This window comes from Neofelis nebulosa, chromosome 14, assembly GCF_028018385.1.
Source record: "Neofelis nebulosa isolate mNeoNeb1 chromosome 14, mNeoNeb1.pri, whole genome shotgun sequence".
In the NCBI taxonomy this organism is placed as follows: domain Eukaryota; kingdom Metazoa; phylum Chordata; class Mammalia; order Carnivora; family Felidae; genus Neofelis; species Neofelis nebulosa.
Genome location: NC_080795.1, coordinates 67,540,717 through 67,562,971, shown reverse-complemented (window position 1 = coordinate 67,562,971; position 22,255 = coordinate 67,540,717). Strand labels below are relative to the sequence as shown.

The window sequence follows — 22,255 nt, the reverse complement described above, 5'->3', positions numbered from 1 at the left end:
TGAACTCCATTCGTTCAGTAAATGATTACCAAGTGCCTCCTCAGTATGAGACAAGGAAAGATAGGCTTGGTTCTGTGCCTTTATAGATAAGAGAAGACATAAATAATTAAAATAGGCTGGAAAATGCTATCAAAAAGGTGTAGGGCAGTAGGGCGGAAGGACTTTCCGGGGGAGTCAGGGAAGCCTTTGCCAATAAGGTGAGGAGATGTGAGTGAGGCCTCTTCCAGAGTAGATAAAGCTAAGGACAGACTGAAGTCTGGTATAAATTTTGAAGAGATGGGCAGTTCAATCTGAGATTTTTAAAAATTTTAAAACCTCAAATGATGTAGTAAAAAACCACACTAGCAGTTATCCTGTGTGGACCGTTGCTACGGAAAGAAATGCCCCGCCTTCCACCTGTGCTCCCATGGCTCCGGCTCTGCTCTGCTCACAGGCTCTGCTCTGCTCACAGCGGCTGTGCTAGTTTCAGTGCTCCCTGCCGTGGGTGCGCTGCAGCCCGCTACCCCTTCCCGCCCACACAGACTAGCCTCTGGGCTCTGCAGAGGCAGGTGCCAAGTCTTACTACTCATGTTGTAGTTCCCATGGTGCCATGCACAGTACTCTCGGTACGTGGTAGGTACTCGGGAAATGTTCACTGAGTTTTTAATGAGGAGGAGAGGGTCCTTTTTGATTCCTGTAGATCGGCATGGATATAAAGCTTATAATTCAGCTTTTACTGTTGGCTCTTTTCTCGGAAGAATTTAGATTTTGAGCTGTTATTTGATACCATCCTGGAGACTTAACCAGTGTATGACTTGTTTTTGTTTTTTGTGTAAAAATGCAGTCAGGAAAAAGATCTATGAGAAGAGAAAAATAGAAAATGGTGTGATAGATTACTAGGCAAGACAAAACTAATGTGCGGTAGACACAGTGTCTAAAAAATAGGGTCTGAGAAATAATGGTAAGTAAAGGCAGTATATAACGGTGTTTGAAAGTAGTTATCTTTGGAATCAACACTTTGGGTTGGAATCACAACTGCCATTGGTGGCTGTATGTCTCTTTGTAAATCTCAATTTCTTCATCGTTCCACCTACTTTTCTTAACATCTGGTATGTAAGGCCCAGAGTAACATGCCTGGCACAAAGTAAGTGTTCAATAAATTGTGGCAGTTGTGTTATTCTTAGAAATATTTTCATCCTAGGGGCGCCTGGGTGGCGCAGTCGGTTAAGCGTCCGACTTCAGCCAGGTCACGATCTCGCGGTCCGTGAGTTCGAGCCCCGCGTCAGGCTCTGGGCTGATGGCTCGGAGCCTGGAGCCTGTTTCCAATTCTGTGTCTCCCTCTCTCTCTGCCCCTCCCCCGTTCATGCTCTGTCTCTCTCTGTCCCAAAAATAAATAAAAAACGTTGAAAAAAAAAAAAATTTAAAAAAAAAAGAAATATTTTCATCCTAAAGAAAATACTGGCTGTTCTTTTTCTTTGGGGTTTTTGGAAAGTATTTTTTAAAAAGAAAAAAAATCAGAAAACAAGGGAAAGGCTGATTTCATCCTGGAAGGGTTACCCTTTAAGCATTCCCTGCATTTTCAGTTTCTCTGCCATGGGCCATATTCTCTTTTCTTGTTGTAAGTTTAGAGCTTGGTTCACTTGAGTGGGAAGAATTTGCTTTGGGATTTTTCTTGGGGCTTTAAAATATTAACACTGTGCAAAAAAGAAATCCGACATCAGACAGGATTTTAAAAAATCGTTTGGGGATTTAGGGGACCTCAGAGAAGAGAGATTGAGGCTGTCCTTGCCATCAGCCAGTCCAGAGGAGGGATCGCCACCGTGGGTTAAGGTACACTGTGGTAATGCTTTGGGTGCTCTGGAGTTGCCTCAGTCGTGACTACTAACAGCCGCTATTCTGAAGCTGACCTTTCCAAGGTCAAGCTGACCTGTACTTGATTGTTGACCCTAAAATGTAAGAAGCAGTATTACAATTAGAAGCAATTACAGTTTCACTAAAATGAGCAAATCTAACACAGGTAAACAGCGGTTTTCATATATGAGCTAAGAAAAAAATAATAAAAGCAGAGATGTCTCTTGAAAGGTGCCAGTTCCTGCCCTTTAACTTATGCTATTTTTAGTTACTGTGGCTTTTTTTTTTTTCTTTACAGACAATAGTTTAACGTCAAGCACCAGCTATTCTCAATATATGTCACTAGGAATAATTGGCCTCCTTAAGACACCTACCTAGTTTGAACGCATGGACCTTTCTTTTCTCATATTATGCAAAATTCTGTAGGCACGCTGCTTGAGCATCTATTATTTTCATAATTTGTACTTTTGCCTGTTTTGTGATAGGCTTATTCCCAAGGTGATCATTAGATTCTGTAAATCTGTGGCTTGGTTGTGTGGCTTTGTACATGGAGTTTTGTGTGAAAGAAATGATCCATGTAGAGTGGTGAACACAAAGGGTATGTGGTGTGTAGCCAGAAGCCAGATACATGGTCAAGTTTATATAATGACTGGAGCACACTTACTTGCTGACACTTGTATTACGTTAAACGTTATGGAAACAGTGACTTTTCTTTTAAGCTTTCATTTCTGTTTCCTACCCTGTGAAATTTTAGCACTCTGTTAAACTATTTTTGCTTTTTCTAGCCCAGCAGAATCTGAAAAGGTGATTTAAAAACCTGAACACAGTGGGAGCACTTGGGTAGCTCGGTCAGTTAAGCATCCAAATCTTGCTTTCGGCTCAGGTCACGATCTCACAGTTTGAAAGTTCAAGCCCCACAACGGGCTCTGCGCTGATGATGCAAAGCCTGCTTGGGATTCTCTGTCTCCCTTTCTCTCTGCCCCTCCCTGCTTGCTCTTTCTCTCCCCCTCAAAATAAATATACATTTAAAATAAGTAAATAAACACCTAAACATTGGGTAATAAAGACAAAGAACACCAAGTTTATGAAAACTAAGAAGTACATTTCTATTTCTAATTTTAAAATTTAGCATTTTCAGGGCACCTGGGTGGCTCAGTCAGTTAAGCGTCCAACTCTTGGTTTCAGCTCAGGTCATGATCTCATGCTTCACGAGTTCAAGCCCTGTATCAGGCTCTGTGCTGACAGTGCAGAGCCTGCTTAGGATTCATTCATTCTCCCTCTCCCTACTCTCTGTCCCCCTCTCTCCCTCTTCCTCCCTTCCTCCCTTCCTCCCTCCCTCTCTCAAAGATAAATCAATAAAGTTCAAAAAAAAAATGAAAAAAAATTGAGCATTTTCAAGAGTACAAAGGGGTACTTCAGGAAAATGGTTGTCCTTACACTTCAAGGAGACAAGACAGCGGAAAATATAGCAAAAGAGATTTAAGTGAAACACAGGGAAATTATTCCCTAAAATCAAGGCACCTAGAAGAGGTAAACTCCTGTAGGAAATAAGGCACCTATTATCTGTAATTCCTGGGTTTTATTTTAACTGCATGACCGTTAATGAGAACTAGTGAGCACTGTGCTGAGTGAGAAAACCTAGGACAGCCCACCCCATTATATCTCGCTCTTATGCTATAGGACCAGGAAAAAAGGCTTCTTTGAATACAACTTGGGTCATTTTGGCCGGACCTGGACTTAGAGACTGAAGTTCTGATCACACTGTGTTCTGTGATCTTGGATGAAGTCCTAAATCCACTGACACCAGCTCTTGTCCTATTCTAGGGTTATTTTGTGGATCAAATGAGATAATGGTATGTGGTACTTGAAAAACTTTTTTCTAAAGTACTCTTCAAACATTTAGGGCTGCCATTTTATCATGTAATTTTCAGATCTTTGAAAAACAGTGTTTTAGTTTTTTTGTGTATATTTAATAAATCCTTGTGTTTAGTGGTAATAATTTCTTGTATAACAGCACATGGAAAACACGGAGCATAAAGCTTTGCCTGGCCTCTTGCTGGAGCGAATGGATTCCCACTGATGGTGCTCAGCCTGCTCTCCAGGCAAGAGGCTGGTGGTATATTCACCACCAACACAGGCTGCAGGGAAGGGGTCCCACAGGTGATGGGAGGGTGTCTGCTTCATTTGCTGGGATTTGGTGGAAAAGCTAGTTAAAAGTATATTTGAGGGAACAGCTCCCATCACTGTAGACTTAAATGTTATAGCTCTTTATTTCTAGTGATCAATAAAGTGCTAATTTACCTAGAAGTTATAATGGAAAGGTAACACATTAAAAAAAAAATTTTTATTTATCATTTTTGAGAGAGAGAAAGCACGTGAGTGGGAAAGGGGCAGACAGAGAGGGGAGGTTGGAGGGATAGAGGATCCGAAGCAGGCCTTGTGCTGACAGCAGAGAGCCTGATGCAGGGCTCGAACTCACAAACCGTGAGATCATGACCTGGGCGGAAGCCAGATGCTTAACCAACTGAGCCACCCAAGGTCTCCACTAACAGACATTTTTTGAAAATGATTTTGTAATCCCAGAAAATGAAGTATTCCTTTCAGGAAGATGTATGTGATAATTATCAATGCCTCTGGCTAAGCCAGCTGTATTTTAAACATCTGAGTTCACTACTTCTGTCCTGTAATCTCCTAGATAATAAAAGTCCTTTAAAAAAATTATTTTTCTTATGCTAAAATAAAATTAACGAAATTTTTTTGGCATTATGCAGATATTTTGAAAAACAGTTTGAACTGGCAGAACAAACAAAATTACCAATGTTTCTTCACTGTCGGAACTCACATGCTGAATTTTTGGGTGAGTTAGAGCTAAAATCTCCTTTAGAATTAAAGAATTTTGCAGAAATTAGCAAAGTATTTGCCAAAAGTTGTTTGTTTTTAATTTACAGACATAATGAAAAGAAACAGAGATCGGTGTGTAGGTGGAGTGGTAAGTAGAAGAGTTTTTTTTGTTTGTTTGTTTTAAATTTTTTTTAACGTTTATTCATTTTTGAGACAGAGACAGAGCATGAACGGGGGAGGGTCAGAGAGAGGGAGACACAGAATCTGAAACAGGCTCCGGGCTCTGAGCCGTCAGCACAGAGCCCAATGTGGGGCTTGAACTCACGGACCGTGAGATCATGACCTGAGCTGAAGTCGAACACTTAACCGACTGAGCCACCCAGGCGCCTCAGAAGAGTTGTTTTTAATAAAGGATGCGCAGAAGCTTCTTTGTTACTCCTGTCGGCTTCTAAAGGAATTCAGATATCAGCAGTAAAGCTACTAAGCTTCTTCCCTCTCTTGTTGAGGTACATAAATTTACTATTAAATCTATGGGCCAGATGTAATACAGACCTAAATCACACCGATTTAATTACCTTTATTTTGTCCAAAGTACAAGAATGATAAAGAATTCTCACAAGAAAACCCCATGAATTTTCTCCTATATTTTAATAGCATGGGTGACCGTTCTTTTTCTCTGCCTCTTCCATCAGCATTCTTCAGTGTTCTTCAATTTAAATTCTGAGCAAAATATAAACTAATCTTAATATCTTGAAATATTTTAATATTCACCTCAGGTTTGCCTTCTTAATTTGTCAACTGTATTCACTTAGCACTCTGATTACAGACTCCTCCTTTCGGGAATCTGCTTGTACTCTGTAAACACTTCTGTGTGGTCATTTCAACCACTAGTCTTGACACAGTTTCCATAAACAGTATCTGCCCACCACTTAGCTCAGGTATCCATAGCGGTGGTCCTTAAATCTTTTTTCGATCATGGGCTCTTTGGAAAATCTGCCTCCAAAAAATGCTCAGATGTACAAATTTTCACCTGTGATTTTAGGAGATTCACTCATCTTCAGCAAAAAGGCTGTTATCCAGGTATATAAAATCAATTATACTACACCAACTAAAGAAAGAGGAAATGGCACTGAGCACTTACTGTTTGCCCACATATGCTGCTTTGACAGCTTCATCTGTATTCTCTCAGGTTTTTAGCCTCTGCTTCATGTCGTGTACTGCTGGTGATAATGTTTCCTATGTTGCTGTTGATATTACTGCGCCCGTTTTTATCTATGGTTCACTGACTGATTTATCCTTTAGGAACTGTACTTGGGAACTGAGAGAGGCTTAGAGGCTTTCATTAATGGGGGGATTAATGGCTCTACCTCTTTGCCCATTTGCTTCATTTCTAAATAAGAAGTTACTTAGCAAATCCAAACCTAAATGTTTGATTTTATCAAAAAAAGAGATTGTCAAGGGGCGCCTGGCTGGCTCTGTCAGTAGAACGTGCAACTCTTGATCTTGGGGTTTTAAGTTCAAGCCCCACATTGAGTGTAGAGATTACTTAAGAATAAAAGCTTTAAAAAAAAGATTGCCAAATAAAAAAAAAAAAGAATTTTCTGCAATGGTTTATGAGGAGTTATATTTAAAATTACTTTGGTATTAATGGAGGATATATCTTCTAGTCAGCTAGAGATGCTGAGAGGAGAATAAACCCTTTTGGGCAGCCGTGTAATGCAGTTTTATTTTTCAGAAACCTGTTATCCATAGTTGATTCTGACTCTGGATGCTGTAGTAACAGATTAATGACATTACTTGTTGGTGTATTTAAAGTGTAACTTATTGTTTAGATTACATAGATATATCCAAAGTATGAAAGACTATGCTTTCTTCCTTACATCTTTGAAGGAGAACAACACCATCTTCCTTTTTGCCTACTGAGCTGATTATTACCATCTCACAGTTCAGTTTTGTAGTCACATTCTCGCAACACTTTCTAGATCTCCTTAAAATTTCTTCTAAGGGGCGCCTGGGTAGCGCCGTCGGTGAAGCGTCCGACTTCAGCCAGGTCACGATCTCGCGGTCCGTGAGTTCGAGCCCCGCGTCGAGCTCTGGGCCGATGGCTCGGAGCCTGGAGCCTGCTTCCGATTCTGTGTCTCCCTCTCTCTCTGCCCCTCCCCCGTTCATGCTCTGTCTCGCTCTGTCCCAAAAATAAATAAAAAACGTTGGAAAAAAAAAAAATTAAAAAAAAAAATTTCTTCTAAAAGTCATTTCTAGAAAAAAGTATCCTCTAACATAATAAAAACTCAACATTTTAAGATTTATTTTACATGGTTTTGTCACATTTCTAACTTTTCTTCATGCTTTTGCCTGAGAGTGTGGCTCCCACGTCCATTCCCCATTGCTGAAGGTACTGCGGAGCCATCAGCACAGCCACAGAGAGAGTCTGGGCAGCCATGTCCCCTCGTGCCTCACCTCTTTGGAGATGGTGACCCATTATAATTGTGAAATTCGGGGCGCCTGGGTGGCGCAGTCGGTTAAGCGTCCGACTTCAGCCAGGTCACGATCTCGCGGTCCGTGAGTTCGAGCCCCGCGTCAGGCTCTGGGCTGATGGCTCGGAGCCTGGAGCCTGTTTCTGATTCTGTGTCTCCCTCTCTCTCTGCCCCTCCCCTGTTCATGCTCTGTCTCTCTCTGTCCCAAAAAATAAATAAAAAACGTTGAAAAAAAAAAAATTAAAAAAAAAAAAAATAATTGTGAGATTCGAATTGAAAATAAAAATTGTAGGGGCCACCACATCCGAAACCCTCTGATCCAAAAAACAAAACAAAAAAAAACCAAACCCCTATGCACCTATACTTTTCCTTAGAAAGTCTTATTAATGTTATTTAGGATTTTTAAAGAAAGAGCGATTATCGGGGCGCCTGGGTGGCGCAGTCGGTTAAGCGTCCGACTTCAGCCAGGTCACGATCTCGCGGTCCGTGGGTTCGAGCCCCGCGTCGGGCTCTGGGCTGATGGCTCGGAGCCTGGAGCCTGTTTCCGATTCTGTGTCTCCCTCTCTCTCTGCCCCTCCCCCGTTCATGCTCTGTCTCTCTCTCTGTCCCAAAAATAAATAAAAAACGTTGAAAAAAAAAAAAAAAAGAAAGAGCGATTATTAAATAAAATTACACCTGTATGTTCTAGGTGCATTCGTTTGATGGTACCAAGGAAGCAGCAGCTGCCTTGATGGACTTGGATCTCTATATAGGATTTAATGGTTGGTAGGTCCTTAAGTTTGTTTTATATTAAGTAGATTCCTTGTTTTACAGTGAATTGCTGATAAAGATTTAAATTTTTTATTTAAATGTATTTATCACCTGGATCTTGGCTTGTGAATTTCAGTAATTATACAAGATATTAAACTACATTACTCCTGCAAGTTATAGGGATGCCTGGCTTACTTGGTGGGTGGAGCATGCGACTCTCGATCTTGGGGTGGTGAGTTCAAACCCCGTGTTGGGCATAGAGCCTACTTAAGTTAAAAAAAAAATAAAGTCGGGGCGCCTGGATGGCGCAGTCGGTTAAGCGTCCGACTTCAGCCAGGTCACGATCTCGCGGTCCGTGAGTTCGAGCCCCGCGTCAGGCTCTGGGCTGATGGCTCGGAGCCTGGAGCCTGTTTACGATTCTGTGTCTCCCTCTTTCTCTGCCCCTCCCCCGTTCATGCTCTGTCTCTCTCTGTCCCAAAAATAAATAAAAAACGTTGAAAAAAAAATTAAAAAAAAAAATAATAATAAAAAAAATAAAGTTAAAGGTTCTAAACTACTAACCCTGTATTACAATCATGGACACCAATTTTGTATTGAGATCAGCAGCTAGCTTTCTCTGACAATGCCATTTATACTTAGGTCATTTTATCACTTTAAAGTATATGTGTTCGCAGCATTGTGCATGCAAGTGATGTCTGATGTGGGGAGAGTCATACTATGACATCATTTTATGTACCTCTATAGGCCAGGAAACTCACAGAAGCTAAGGACCCGGTATAAAGTACTCCTAGTGTGAGAACCAGTATTCTCTGGCCCCGCACTCAGCCTTTCTGCTGGTACAGCATACCAAGCCTCATAAACCCAACATAGTCAGCTAGCACTGCTGGGTCCCTGGCTTTCCCTCTCCAGTGTTTCATTCCTTTAAAATGACCACACTTCTGATTACATTAGTTTTTGCTAAAATATCCTCAGGAAAATAGAATCATGAAATTATTGGCTATGGAGTTCAGACTTATTTATATGTCCTCAATGCTGCTTCTATATTTTAATGATTTAACTAATAAACCACTGTGAAAAGGCATGCATGAATAATGGACTAAATAGTAGTTCTAAAAGCTTACTGATACAGTCTCTACACAATGCTTTCTGAGTCAGCTTTTCCAGAGACCCCCGCTTTGCTCTTTTTTTAAAAAAAAAATTTTTTTTAATCTTTATTTTTGAGAGACAGGCAGAGTGTGAGCAGGGGAGGAGCAGAGAGAGAGGGAGACACAGAATCCGAAGCAGGCTCCAGGCCCTGAGCTGTCAGCACAGAGCCCGACGCAGGGCTCGAACTCACGAACCGTGAGATCATGACCTGAGCCGAAGTCAGACGCTCAACCGAGCCACCCAGGCACCCCCCCACTTTGCTCTTTATCACCATATAACTAAATATTATGTATGTGATGTTGTCTCTTAATTCATTCCCTTTGTCTGTTTTCATTAAGGAAATGAGCATCTTAGTTCTTCCATCCAGGACTGCCCTGCCACCTGCATTATTTCCTCCACAGTCGTCACAGTGTGGCTATTGCAGAGTTTTTGGTTATATGCGTATTCAGTATTTTCATTGATGTCTGTGTAAATACTGTTGACTGCTGAACCACAAGATATACCACTTTTTTTATTTTCCTGGGGCAGCTTTCTTCCTTTTTCTTGACTTGGTTTTCTTCAACACTTGAAGCCTTCTCACACTTTCCAACAACTGTCAAGTGCCTTTATCTGTTCTTCTGCATGAGGACCCTGTCCAGATAATCTTGTTATCTAGATGATCTCTCCATTAGTTCCTGACCCTTTCTGCTTCGTTTTGAGTCCACGTCTGCTCCCTGATAGAACTCTTATGTTTAGATCCCATGTATTCAGCTGTCTTGATGGAACACCTATTTCAAAATGAATTTATTCTATTCTTGAAAGTTTGCCTGGATAGTTAAACCAAAAACCCTTCCACTTGGTATTTTTCCTGGGCATAATATTCTGGACTAAAAATAATTTTCACGAGAATTTATAAGGGCTCCATTTCTAGATTTAAAGTCAGCGGCTATTCTGTTTCCTAGTCCTTACCCCATGACCTACTATTTTCTCCCAGTGGAATATTTTAGTTCTTTACCTCTGGTATTGCCAGACTTCACCGAGGTGGCCGATAATTTGTGCACTCGCTGCTGGCCCATTCTGGCTAGAAGCTCATCTTTGTCAGTCCTGGGAAACTTTTTTTTCTCTCTCTGTCTTTCTTTGGAGCTCCCAGGCTCATAATCTGATCTCAGTATTTTCCCCTCTAATTTCTAGCTCTAGTTTTCCCACCTACTTTCAGAAATATTTTTCAACCTCTTTGATGAAACTTCAGCTGCTGGTTTTAATCTCTGAAAGCTTTTTCCCCCCGCCATTCTCTGGAACTATGTACGTTTGCAGATGCGTCTTCTCGTCTCTCGAAAGACATGAATGGTAAGTTATTTTCTGTTTGCTGGAGAACGCTTTTATTTCCTCTGAGCGCCTTTTTCCTCTTTTCGTCTCTGTCATGACTTCCTTCAAATGTCAGGAAATTCTTACTCTGGATATTTAAAAAGTTAAGAAACAAGCTCATTGGAATCTCTGTGGGGAGACAGCCTATCAACATGCAGGCCAGCTGACCTCACCAGGGGATCTTCTCGGTGGGTTCTTTTTCTTCATAGAGGGAGCCTCTGATCTCTGCTGGAAAAACAGGGTGGGGATTCATGAATGCACCCGTGTTCTGGAACAGAATGGGGTTGGAGAGAGGAACTCATCAGCCGGTCAGCATTCAGTCTCCATCTTCACCCGCAGTCCTCTGTGCTTCTTGTTCTCCTGTCCCGGCTCTGATTTAGCTTCTCCAGAGACTACACATACCCTCTCCTCCCTTCTCTCTCTCAGGCCAAGGGTGGGGGGCAGAAGGAGTCATCTCTGCGTCAGTTCGCCGGAAAATAATCTGAGAGTCCCCTCTTTTCTGTACCCCACATTTTAAAACAACCCCCACTCAGTCCCCTGCCTTATCCCAGCCTCAGTACCTGGGATCTTCAGTTCTTAGAACTTCCTTGGGTGAATTGGTTTGCTTGTCTTCAGTATCTCTCTCTGCAGGCACATGGCACTGAAGTCACTTTGCACAGAAACAGGTCATTTATAATTTTAACATATACTTTCTGCTTTATAGTTTGTGACTACGGGTTAGAAATATCTCCTGGTTTCATCAAAAAATTTGTGGGGTTTTTTTCCCTATTTTGAAACGATTTTTAAGAGAAGGTAGAAGACCTTTATTTCACTAACTTGAACTGTCTGAGAGATTTCAAAATGACCTTGAATTTATAAAGATTTGGCATTAAGTTAATGACAAGATTTTTTCCTCCTCCATTAACTCAGAACTAATGTTAGTCATTTAATCAAAGTCAGTATTTCTGTTCTTGTTCTGAAATTTAGTTTATTGTAGTCTTAATCTGAGGCTCTGAGGTATGGTAATTTAATCTGACTATACTACCTGTGACATAAAGTCTTTGATTTCTAAGGATTAAATTATAACATTTTCCCCCAAGAAAATGGGGAAGTTTCAGATTTGACTCCAGAATATGCAGCTGCTCTCCCTTAAATGGGAAACCTTATTAAAGATATAATCGACTTTGATTTTTTTTTAATTTGCATCCAATAATTGGTTTTGATTGAAAAATATTTATTCTGGTAGTATATATTTCTGTATGTAGATCACTTTTTACAAGCATGGAATTAATGCAGGAAAAGACTAAGATATGATCTCATGAAATTAAAACTATGTAAATAATTTCATAACTGGAAGTTTTAAATTTAGTACCCATATCAAACATATTTAGGAAATATTCATATTGATCAACTGTTGGCTGAAAATAAGAATTTTGGTTTTTTTCTAGAGGATATCATTAAAAGGCTGATATTTATGGCAAACTACACACATTTCCCTTTCACTCCTCTTAAAATCATTCTAAAGTAAAGTCCTACATACTCAAAATGGAGTATGGGCATCTATAAGGGCAAAGAAACAAGGCCAGAGTTTCTGGAAAAGCCAGCTTAGACTTTATAAAGGGCCCCAGAGGAGATGGGAGCAAATTTAGCAGGCAGAAATCAGAGAGAGGGCTTTGGGTTTAGAATTAGTGACTAATAGGACCAAATTAGGGTGATTGATGGCCTTTATAGAGAAAGCTCTCACTCCTATATTTACTGCTATACACAGAGTACAAGAGCAGCAAGTATTTCTACCAAAGGGAAAAATCTCTTCTCAAGAAAAATGAACAAACCAAATTGTGAGAGCCAGGACTTGGAATTCTTATGTTGATGCCAGAGGAAAGCATTTAGAGAAGCAATAGCCTAACCATCAGCTCCTTACCTTCTCACTCTTAGATGAAATTGCAGATCAATATTCCTAGTCCTGGGTGTCCCACAAGGAGCTTCCATTGAGTCCCCACTCAGAGGGGCACCTGGGTGGCTCAGTCAGTTGAGTGTCCAACTCTTGATTTTTGTCTCAGGTCACGATCTTGCGCTTCGTGAAATTGAGTCCCACATCGGGCTCTCTGTTGACAGCATGGAGCCTGCTTGAGATTCTCTCTCTCTCTCTCTCTCTCTCTCTCTCTCCTCTCTCTCTCTCTCTCTCTCTCTCTCTCTCTCTCTCTCTCTCTCTCTCTCTCTCTCTCTCCCCTCTCCCCCTCTCCCCCTCTCCCCCTCTCCCCCTCTCCCCCTCTCCCCCTCTCCCCACCAAAATAAGAAAACTTTTTACAAAGAGTCCCCATTCAGAACTATCAGTAAAACAGTCTTCTGTTTACACAAAAGCAGAGGAAACACAACACTAGAAACTCAAGCCTACTTAAATGTAAACTGATAATTAAGGACCACCAGATAAATGAGGTGCCTCAACAGAAAGAAAAAGACCAAATAGAAAAATTAACACCAGAGGAAACAATTTAGAAAAAAGAATTTTAAAAGAGACCTGATATAGTAAAGGCTGAAATGTAACATTCTGTCAGTCTGGCTGTAACAAGAGAAAGAACATAAAAGTAAGAATTCCTTAATGATTAAAAATGAATGTCAGTGTTATTAATACCACCGTTGGGCTAAGCTAGGGAATCAACACATTCAACAAGAAGATACATATTTTTCCCCTCTACCAACTACCATTGGGTACCTAATAGTAGACATAGGAATTTTCTCTTCATACAAGTATTCTAGTGAATAAAGGGTTGATAGGATTCTATCAACATCTGCAACTCCTAGTAAACTAAGAGGTCTAAGCATTGGGCATCTGTGGCTGCCTCATGTCACAAAAATATAACCAGATACCATGTGCTTCTAAATAGAAGATCATCGGGGCGCCTGGGTGGCGCAGTCGGTGAAGCGTCCGACTTCAGCCAGGTCACGATCTCGCGGTCCGTGAGTTCGAGCCCCGCGTCAGGCTCTGGGCTGACGGCTCGGAGCCTGGAGCCTGTTTCCGATTCTGTGTCTCCCTCTCTCTCTGCCCCTCCCCCGTTCATGCTCTGTCTCTCTCTGTCCCAAAAATAAATAAAAAACGTTGAAAAAAAATTAAAAAAATAGAAGATCATAACCACCACCTATGAAGGTCTTGCCAAAAACATGAAGAAAAAAATCCAACCTGAATCTGGTCAAGACTCCAGATGGTGTTCTCGACATCCTGTAAGAAACACAGCAGGCAAAAAAAAAGAGTTGTTTTTAATAAAGGATGCGCAGAAGCTTCTTTGTTACTCCTGTCGGCTTCTAAAGGAATTCAGATATCAGCAGTAAAGCTACTAAGCTTCTTCCCTCTCTTGTTGAGGTACATAAATTTACTATTAAATCTATGGGCCAGATGTAATACAGACCTAAATCACACCGATTTAATTACCTTTATTTTGTCCAAAGTACAAGAATGATAAAGAATTCTCACAAGAAAACCCCATGAATTTTCTCCTATATTTTAATAGCATGGGTGACCGTTCTTTTTCTCTGCCTCTTCCATCAGCATTCTTCAGTGTTCTTCAATTTAAATTCTGAGCAAAATATAAACTAATCTTAATATCTTGAAATATTTTAATATTCACCTCAGGTTTGCCTTCTTAATTTGTCAACTGTATTCACTTAGCACTCTGATTACAGACTCCTCCTTTCGGGAATCTGCTTGTACTCTGTAAACACTTCTGTGTGGTCATTTCAACCACTAGTCTTGACACAGTTTCCATAAACAGTATCTGCCCACCACTTAGCTCAGGTATCCATAGCGGTGGTCCTTAAATCTTTTTTCGATCATGGGCTCTTTGGAAAATCTGCCTCCAAAAAATGCTCAGATGTACAAATTTTCACCTGTGATTTTAGGAGATTCACTCATCTTCAGCAAAAAGGCTGTTATCCAGGTATATAAAATCAATTATACTACACCAACTAAAGAAAGAGGAAATGGCACTGAGCACTTACTGTTTGCCCACATATGCTGCTTTGACAGCTTCATCTGTATTCTCTCAGGTTTTTAGCCTCTGCTTCATGTCGTGTACTGCTGGTGATAATGTTTCCTATGTTGCTGTTGATATTACTGCGCCCGTTTTTATCTATGGTTCACTGACTGATTTATCCTTTAGGAACTGTACTTGGGAACTGAGAGAGGCTTAGAGGCTTTCATTAATGGGGGGATTAATGGCTCTACCTCTTTGCCCATTTGCTTCATTTCTAAATAAGAAGTTACTTAGCAAATCCAAACCTAAATGTTTGATTTTATCAAAAAAAGAGATTGTCAAGGGGCGCCTGGCTGGCTCTGTCAGTAGAACGTGCAACTCTTGATCTTGGGGTTTTAAGTTCAAGCCCCACATTGAGTGTAGAGATTACTTAAGAATAAAAGCTTTAAAAAAAAGATTGCCAAATAAAAAAAAAAAAGAATTTTCTGCAATGGTTTATGAGGAGTTATATTTAAAATTACTTTGGTATTAATGGAGGATATATCTTCTAGTCAGCTAGAGATGCTGAGAGGAGAATAAACCCTTTTGGGCAGCCGTGTAATGCAGTTTTATTTTTCAGAAACCTGTTATCCATAGTTGATTCTGACTCTGGATGCTGTAGTAACAGATTAATGACATTACTTGTTGGTGTATTTAAAGTGTAACTTATTGTTTAGATTACATAGATATATCCAAAGTATGAAAGACTATGCTTTCTTCCTTACATCTTTGAAGGAGAACAACACCATCTTCCTTTTTGCCTACTGAGCTGATTATTACCATCTCACAGTTCAGTTTTGTAGTCACATTCTCGCAACACTTTCTAGATCTCCTTAAAATTTCTTCTAAGGGGCGCCTGGGTAGCGCCGTCGGTGAAGCGTCCGACTTCAGCCAGGTCACGATCTCGCGGTCCGTGAGTTCGAGCCCCGCGTCGAGCTCTGGGCCGATGGCTCGGAGCCTGGAGCCTGCTTCCGATTCTGTGTCTCCCTCTCTCTCTGCCCCTCCCCCGTTCATGCTCTGTCTCGCTCTGTCCCAAAAATAAATAAAAAACGTTGGAAAAAAAAAAAATTAAAAAAAAAAATTTCTTCTAAAAGTCATTTCTAGAAAAAAGTATCCTCTAACATAATAAAAACTCAACATTTTAAGATTTATTTTACATGGTTTTGTCACATTTCTAACTTTTCTTCATGCTTTTGCCTGAGAGTGTGGCTCCCACGTCCATTCCCCATTGCTGAAGGTACTGCGGAGCCATCAGCACAGCCACAGAGAGAGTCTGGGCAGCCATGTCCCCTCGTGCCTCACCTCTTTGGAGATGGTGACCCATTATAATTGTGAAATTCGGGGCGCCTGGGTGGCGCAGTCGGTTAAGCGTCCGACTTCAGCCAGGTCACGATCTCGCGGTCCGTGAGTTCGAGCCCCGCGTCAGGCTCTGGGCTGATGGCTCGGAGCCTGGAGCCTGTTTCTGATTCTGTGTCTCCCTCTCTCTCTGCCCCTCCCCTGTTCATGCTCTGTCTCTCTCTGTCCCAAAAAATAAATAAAAAACGTTGAAAAAAAAAAAATTAAAAAAAAAAAAAATAATTGTGAGATTCGAATTGAAAATAAAAATTGTAGGGGCCACCACATCCGAAACCCTCTGATCCAAAAAACAAAACAAAAAAAAACCAAACCCCTATGCACCTATACTTTTCCTTAGAAAGTCTTATTAATGTTATTTAGGATTTTTAAAGAAAGAGCGATTATCGGGGCGCCTGGGTGGCGCAGTCGGTTAAGCGTCCGACTTCAGCCAGGTCACGATCTCGCGGTCCGTGGGTTCGAGCCCCGCGTCGGGCTCTGGGCTGATGGCTCGGAGCCTGGAGCCTGTTTCCGATTCTGTGTCTCCCTCTCTCTCTGCCCCTCCCCCGTTCATGCTCTGTCTCTCTCTCTGTCCCAAAAATAAATAAAAAACGTTGAAAAAAAAAAAAAAAAGAAAGAGCGATTATTAAATAAAATTACACCTGTATGTTCTAGGTGCATTCGTTTGATGGTACCAAGGAAGCAGCAGCTGCCTTGATGGACTTGGATCTCTATATAGGATTTAATGGTTGGTAGGTCCTTAAGTTTGTTTTATATTAAGTAGATTCCTTGTTTTACAGTGAATTGCTGATAAAGATTTAAATTTTTTATTTAAATGTATTTATCACCTGGATCTTGGCTTGTGAATTTCAGTAATTATACAAGATATTAAACTACATTACTCCTGCAAGTTATAGGGATGCCTGGCTTACTTGGTGGGTGGAGCATGCGACTCTCGATCTTGGGGTGGTGAGTTCAAACCCCGTGTTGGGCATAGAGCCTACTTAAGTTAAAAAAAAAATAAAGTCGGGGCGCCTGGATGGCGCAGTCGGTTAAGCGTCCGACTTCAGCCAGGTCACGATCTCGCGGTCCGTGAGTTCGAGCCCCGCGTCAGGCTCTGGGCTGATGGCTCGGAGCCTGGAGCCTGTTTACGATTCTGTGTCTCCCTCTTTCTCTGCCCCTCCCCCGTTCATGCTCTGTCTCTCTCTGTCCCAAAAATAAATAAAAAACGTTGAAAAAAAAATTAAAAAAAAAAATAATAATAAAAAAAATAAAGTTAAAGGTTCTAAACTACTAACCCTGTATTACAATCATGGACACCAATTTTGTATTGAGATCAGCAGCTAGCTTTCTCTGACAATGCCATTTATACTTAGGTCATTTTATCACTTTAAAGTATATGTGTTCGCAGCATTGTGCATGCAAGTGATGTCTGATGTGGGGAGAGTCATACTATGACATCATTTTATGTACCTCTATAGGCCAGGAAACTCACAGAAGCTAAGGACCCGGTATAAAGTACTCCTAGTGTGAGAACCAGTATTCTCTGGCCCCGCACTCAGCCTTTCTGCTGGTACAGCATACCAAGCCTCATAAACCCAACATAGTCAGCTAGCACTGCTGGGTCCCTGGCTTTCCCTCTCCAGTGTTTCATTCCTTTAAAATGACCACACTTCTGATTACATTAGTTTTTGCTAAAATATCCTCAGGAAAATAGAATCATGAAATTATTGGCTATGGAGTTCAGACTTATTTATATGTCCTCAATGCTGCTTCTATATTTTAATGATTTAACTAATAAACCACTGTGAAAAGGCATGCATGAATAATGGACTAAATAGTAGTTCTAAAAGCTTACTGATACAGTCTCTACACAATGCTTTCTGAGTCAGCTTTTCCAGAGACCCCCGCTTTGCTCTTTTTTTAAAAAAAAAATTTTTTTTAATCTTTATTTTTGAGAGACAGGCAGAGTGTGAGCAGGGGAGGAGCAGAGAGAGAGGGAGACACAGAATCCGAAGCAGGCTCCAGGCCCTGAGCTGTCAGCACAGAGCCCGACGCAGGGCTCGAACTCACGAACCGTGAGATCATGACCTGAGCCGAAGTCAGACGCTCAACCGAGCCACCCAGGCACCCCCCCACTTTGCTCTTTATCACCATATAACTAAATATTATGTATGTGATGTTGTCTCTTAATTCATTCCCTTTGTCTGTTTTCATTAAGGAAATGAGCATCTTAGTTCTTCCATCCAGGACTGCCCTGCCACCTGCATTATTTCCTCCACAGTCGTCACAGTGTGGCTATTGCAGAGTTTTTGGTTATATGCGTATTCAGTATTTTCATTGATGTCTGTGTAAATACTGTTGACTGCTGAACCACAAGATATACCACTTTTTTTATTTTCCTGGGGCAGCTTTCTTCCTTTTTCTTGACTTGGTTTTCTTCAACACTTGAAGCCTTCTCACACTTTCCAACAACTGTCAAGTGCCTTTATCTGTTCTTCTGCATGAGGACCCTGTCCAGATAATCTTGTTATCTAGATGATCTCTCCATTAGTTCCTGACCCTTTCTGCTTCGTTTTGAGTCCACGTCTGCTCCCTGATAGAACTCTTATGTTTAGATCCCATGTATTCAGCTGTCTTGATGGAACACCTATTTCAAAATGAATTTATTCTATTCTTGAAAGTTTGCCTGGATAGTTAAACCAAAAACCCTTCCACTTGGTATTTTTCCTGGGCATAATATTCTGGACTAAAAATAATTTTCACGAGAATTTATAAGGGCTCCATTTCTAGATTTAAAGTCAGCGGCTATTCTGTTTCCTAGTCCTTACCCCATGACCTACTATTTTCTCCCAGTGGAATATTTTAGTTCTTTACCTCTGGTATTGCCAGACTTCACCGAGGTGGCCGATAATTTGTGCACTCGCTGCTGGCCCATTCTGGCTAGAAGCTCATCTTTGTCAGTCCTGGGAAACTTTTTTTTCTCTCTCTGTCTTTCTTTGGAGCTCCCAGGCTCATAATCTGATCTCAGTATTTTCCCCTCTAATTTCTAGCTCTAGTTTTCCCACCTACTTTCAGAAATATTTTTCAACCTCTTTGATGAAACTTCAGCTGCTGGTTTTAATCTCTGAAAGCTTTTTCCCCCCGCCATTCTCTGGAACTATGTACGTTTGCAGATGCGTCTTCTCGTCTCTCGAAAGACATGAATGGTAAGTTATTTTCTGTTTGCTGGAGAACGCTTTTATTTCCTCTGAGCGCCTTTTTCCTCTTTTCGTCTCTGTCATGACTTCCTTCAAATGTCAGGAAATTCTTACTCTGGATATTTAAAAAGTTAAGAAACAAGCTCATTGGAATCTCTGTGGGGAGACAGCCTATCAACATGCAGGCCAGCTGACCTCACCAGGGGATCTTCTCGGTGGGTTCTTTTTCTTCATAGAGGGAGCCTCTGATCTCTGCTGGAAAAACAGGGTGGGGATTCATGAATGCACCCGTGTTCTGGAACAGAATGGGGTTGGAGAGAGGAACTCATCAGCCGGTCAGCATTCAGTCTCCATCTTCACCCGCAGTCCTCTGTGCTTCTTGTTCTCCTGTCCCGGCTCTGATTTAGCTTCTCCAGAGACTACACATACCCTCTCCTCCCTTCTCTCTCTCAGGCCAAGGGTGGGGGGCAGAAGGAGTCATCTCTGCGTCAGTTCGCCGGAAAATAATCTGAGAGTCCCCTCTTTTCTGTACCCCACATTTTAAAACAACCCCCACTCAGTCCCCTGCCTTATCCCAGCCTCAGTACCTGGGATCTTCAGTTCTTAGAACTTCCTTGGGTGAATTGGTTTGCTTGTCTTCAGTATCTCTCTCTGCAGGCACATGGCACTGAAGTCACTTTGCACAGAAACAGGTCATTTATAATTTTAACATATACTTTCTGCTTTATAGTTTGTGACTACGGGTTAGAAATATCTCCTGGTTTCATCAAAAAATTTGTGGGGTTTTTTTCCCTATTTTGAAACGATTTTTAAGAGAAGGTAGAAGACCTTTATTTCACTAACTTGAACTGTCTGAGAGATTTCAAAATGACCTTGAATTTATAAAGATTTGGCATTAAGTTAATGACAAGATTTTTTCCTCCTCCATTAACTCAGAACTAATGTTAGTCATTTAATCAAAGTCAGTATTTCTGTTCTTGTTCTGAAATTTAGTTTATTGTAGTCTTAATCTGAGGCTCTGAGGTATGGTAATTTAATCTGACTATACTACCTGTGACATAAAGTCTTTGATTTCTAAGGATTAAATTATAACATTTTCCCCCAAGAAAATGGGGAAGTTTCAGATTTGACTCCAGAATATGCAGCTGCTCTCCCTTAAATGGGAAACCTTATTAAAGATATAATCGACTTTGATTTTTTTTTAATTTGCATCCAATAATTGGTTTTGATTGAAAAATATTTATTCTGGTAGTATATATTTCTGTATGTAGATCACTTTTTACAAGCATGGAATTAATGCAGGAAAAGACTAAGATATGATCTCATGAAATTAAAACTATGTAAATAATTTCATAACTGGAAGTTTTAAATTTAGTACCCATATCAAACATATTTAGGAAATATTCATATTGATCAACTGTTGGCTGAAAATAAGAATTTTGGTTTTTTTCTAGAGGATATCATTAAAAGGCTGATATTTATGGCAAACTACACACATTTCCCTTTCACTCCTCTTAAAATCATTCTAAAGTAAAGTCCTACATACTCAAAATGGAGTATGGGCATCTATAAGGGCAAAGAAACAAGGCCAGAGTTTCTGGAAAAGCCAGCTTAGACTTTATAAAGGGCCCCAGAGGAGATGGGAGCAAATTTAGCAGGCAGAAATCAGAGAGAGGGCTTTGGGTTTAGAATTAGTGACTAATAGGACCAAATTAGGGTGATTGATGGCCTTTATAGAGAAAGCTCTCACTCCTATATTTACTGCTATACACAGAGTACAAGAGCAGCAAGTATTTCTACCAAAGGGAAAAATCTCTTCTCAAGAAAAATGAACAAACCAAATTGTGAGAGCCAGGACTTGGAATTCTTATGTTGATGCCAGAGGAAAGCATTTAGAGAAGCAATAGCCTAACCATCAGCTCCTTACCTTCTCACTCTTAGATGAAATTGCAGATCAATATTCCTAGTCCTGGGTGTCCCACAAGGAGCTTCCATTGAGTCCCCACTCAGAGGGGCACCTGGGTGGCTCAGTCAGTTGAGTGTCCAACTCTTGATTTTTGTCTCAGGTCACGATCTTGCGCTTCGTGAAATTGAGTCCCACATCGGGCTCTCTGTTGACAGCATGGAGCCTGCTTGAGATTCTCTCTCTCTCTCTCTCTCTCTCTCTCTCTCCTCTCTCTCTCTCTCTCTCTCTCCTCTCTCTCTCTCTCTCTCTCTCTCTCTCTCTCTCCCCCTCTCCCCCTCTCCCCCTCTCCCCCTCTCCCCCTCTCCCCCTCTCCCCCTCTCCCCACCAAAATAAGAAAACTTTTTACAAAGAGTCCCCATTCAGAACTATCAGTAAAACAGTCTTCTGTTTACACAAAAGCAGAGGAAACACAACACTAGAAACTCAAGCCTACTTAAATGTAAACTGATAATTAAGGACCACCAGATAAATGAGGTGCCTCAACAGAAAGAAAAAGACCAAATAGAAAAATTAACACCAGAGGAAACAATTTAGAAAAAAGAATTTTAAAAGAGACCTGATATAGTAAAGGCTGAAATGTAACATTCTGTCAGTCTGGCTGTAACAAGAGAAAGAACATAAAAGTAAGAATTCCTTAATGATTAAAAATGAATGTCAGTGTTATTAATACCACCGTTGGGCTAAGCTAGGGAATCAACACATTCAACAAGAAGATACATATTTTTCCCCTCTACCAACTACCATTGGGTACCTAATAGTAGACATAGGAATTTTCTCTTCATACAAGTATTCTAGTGAATAAAGGGTTGATAGGATTCTATCAACATCTGCAACTCCTAGTAAACTAAGAGGTCTAAGCATTGGGCATCTGTGGCTGCCTCATGTCACAAAAATATAACCAGATACCATGTGCTTCTAAATAGAAGATCATCGGGGCGCCTGGGTGGCGCAGTCGGTGAAGCGTCCGACTTCAGCCAGGTCACGATCTCGCGGTCCGTGAGTTCGAGCCCCGCGTCAGGCTCTGGGCTGACGGCTCGGAGCCTGGAGCCTGTTTCCGATTCTGTGTCTCCCTCTCTCTCTGCCCCTCCCCCGTTCATGCTCTGTCTCTCTCTGTCCCAAAAATAAATAAAAAACGTTGAAAAAAAATTAAAAAAATAGAAGATCATAACCACCACCTATGAAGGTCTTGCCAAAAACATGAAGAAAAAAATCCAACCTGAATCTGGTCAAGACTCCAGATGGTGTTCTCGACATCCTGTAAGAAACACAGCAGGCAAAATTTTCTTAATGTCGAGATGACCAGGGAACATTGTAGAGGAGGAGGATTCCACCTCCTCCCACAGACACACCCCAGGCAGCAACTACGTGAAATGCAAGTCATTCGGA

At 41.1% G+C, this 22,255-nt stretch overlaps 1 protein-coding gene and 3 long non-coding RNA genes across 7 annotated transcripts in view; 3 read left to right on the top strand and 1 right to left on the bottom strand.

Annotated features, from left to right (window-relative positions):
• The window catches only part of TATDN1 (TatD DNase domain containing 1), a 54,649-nt gene that overhangs the window by 18,655 nt on the left and 13,739 nt on the right, over window positions 1–22,255 (top strand). For 3 of the 4 annotated variants that reach the window (XM_058699027.1, XM_058699028.1, XM_058699025.1), the window contains exons 7-9: window positions 4,602–4,687; window positions 4,779–4,819; window positions 7,834–7,910. The exons of the other annotated variant lie outside the window; for it this stretch is intronic. In XM_058699027.1, the coding sequence (XP_058555010.1) occupies window positions 4,602–4,687; window positions 4,779–4,819; window positions 7,834–7,910 (204 nt within the window). The remainder of the gene's footprint in view (window positions 1–4,601; window positions 4,688–4,778; window positions 4,820–7,833; window positions 7,911–22,255) is intronic. 4 annotated transcript variants of the gene reach the window in all.
• On the bottom strand, window positions 1,441–12,515 carry LOC131494598 (uncharacterized). Its single transcript, XR_009253476.1, has 2 exons — window positions 12,286–12,515; window positions 1,441–1,925 (listed from the first exon to the last, which is right to left on the bottom strand). It is a non-coding gene; the product is annotated as an uncharacterized LOC131494598 (long non-coding RNA).
• On the top strand, window positions 7,921–11,851 carry LOC131494597 (uncharacterized). The gene is made up of 2 exons (XR_009253475.1): window positions 7,921–8,183; window positions 8,435–11,851. It is a non-coding gene; the product is annotated as an uncharacterized LOC131494597 (long non-coding RNA).
• On the top strand, window positions 16,466–20,396 carry LOC131494596 (uncharacterized). Its single transcript, XR_009253474.1, has 2 exons — window positions 16,466–16,728; window positions 16,980–20,396. It is a non-coding gene; the product is annotated as an uncharacterized LOC131494596 (long non-coding RNA).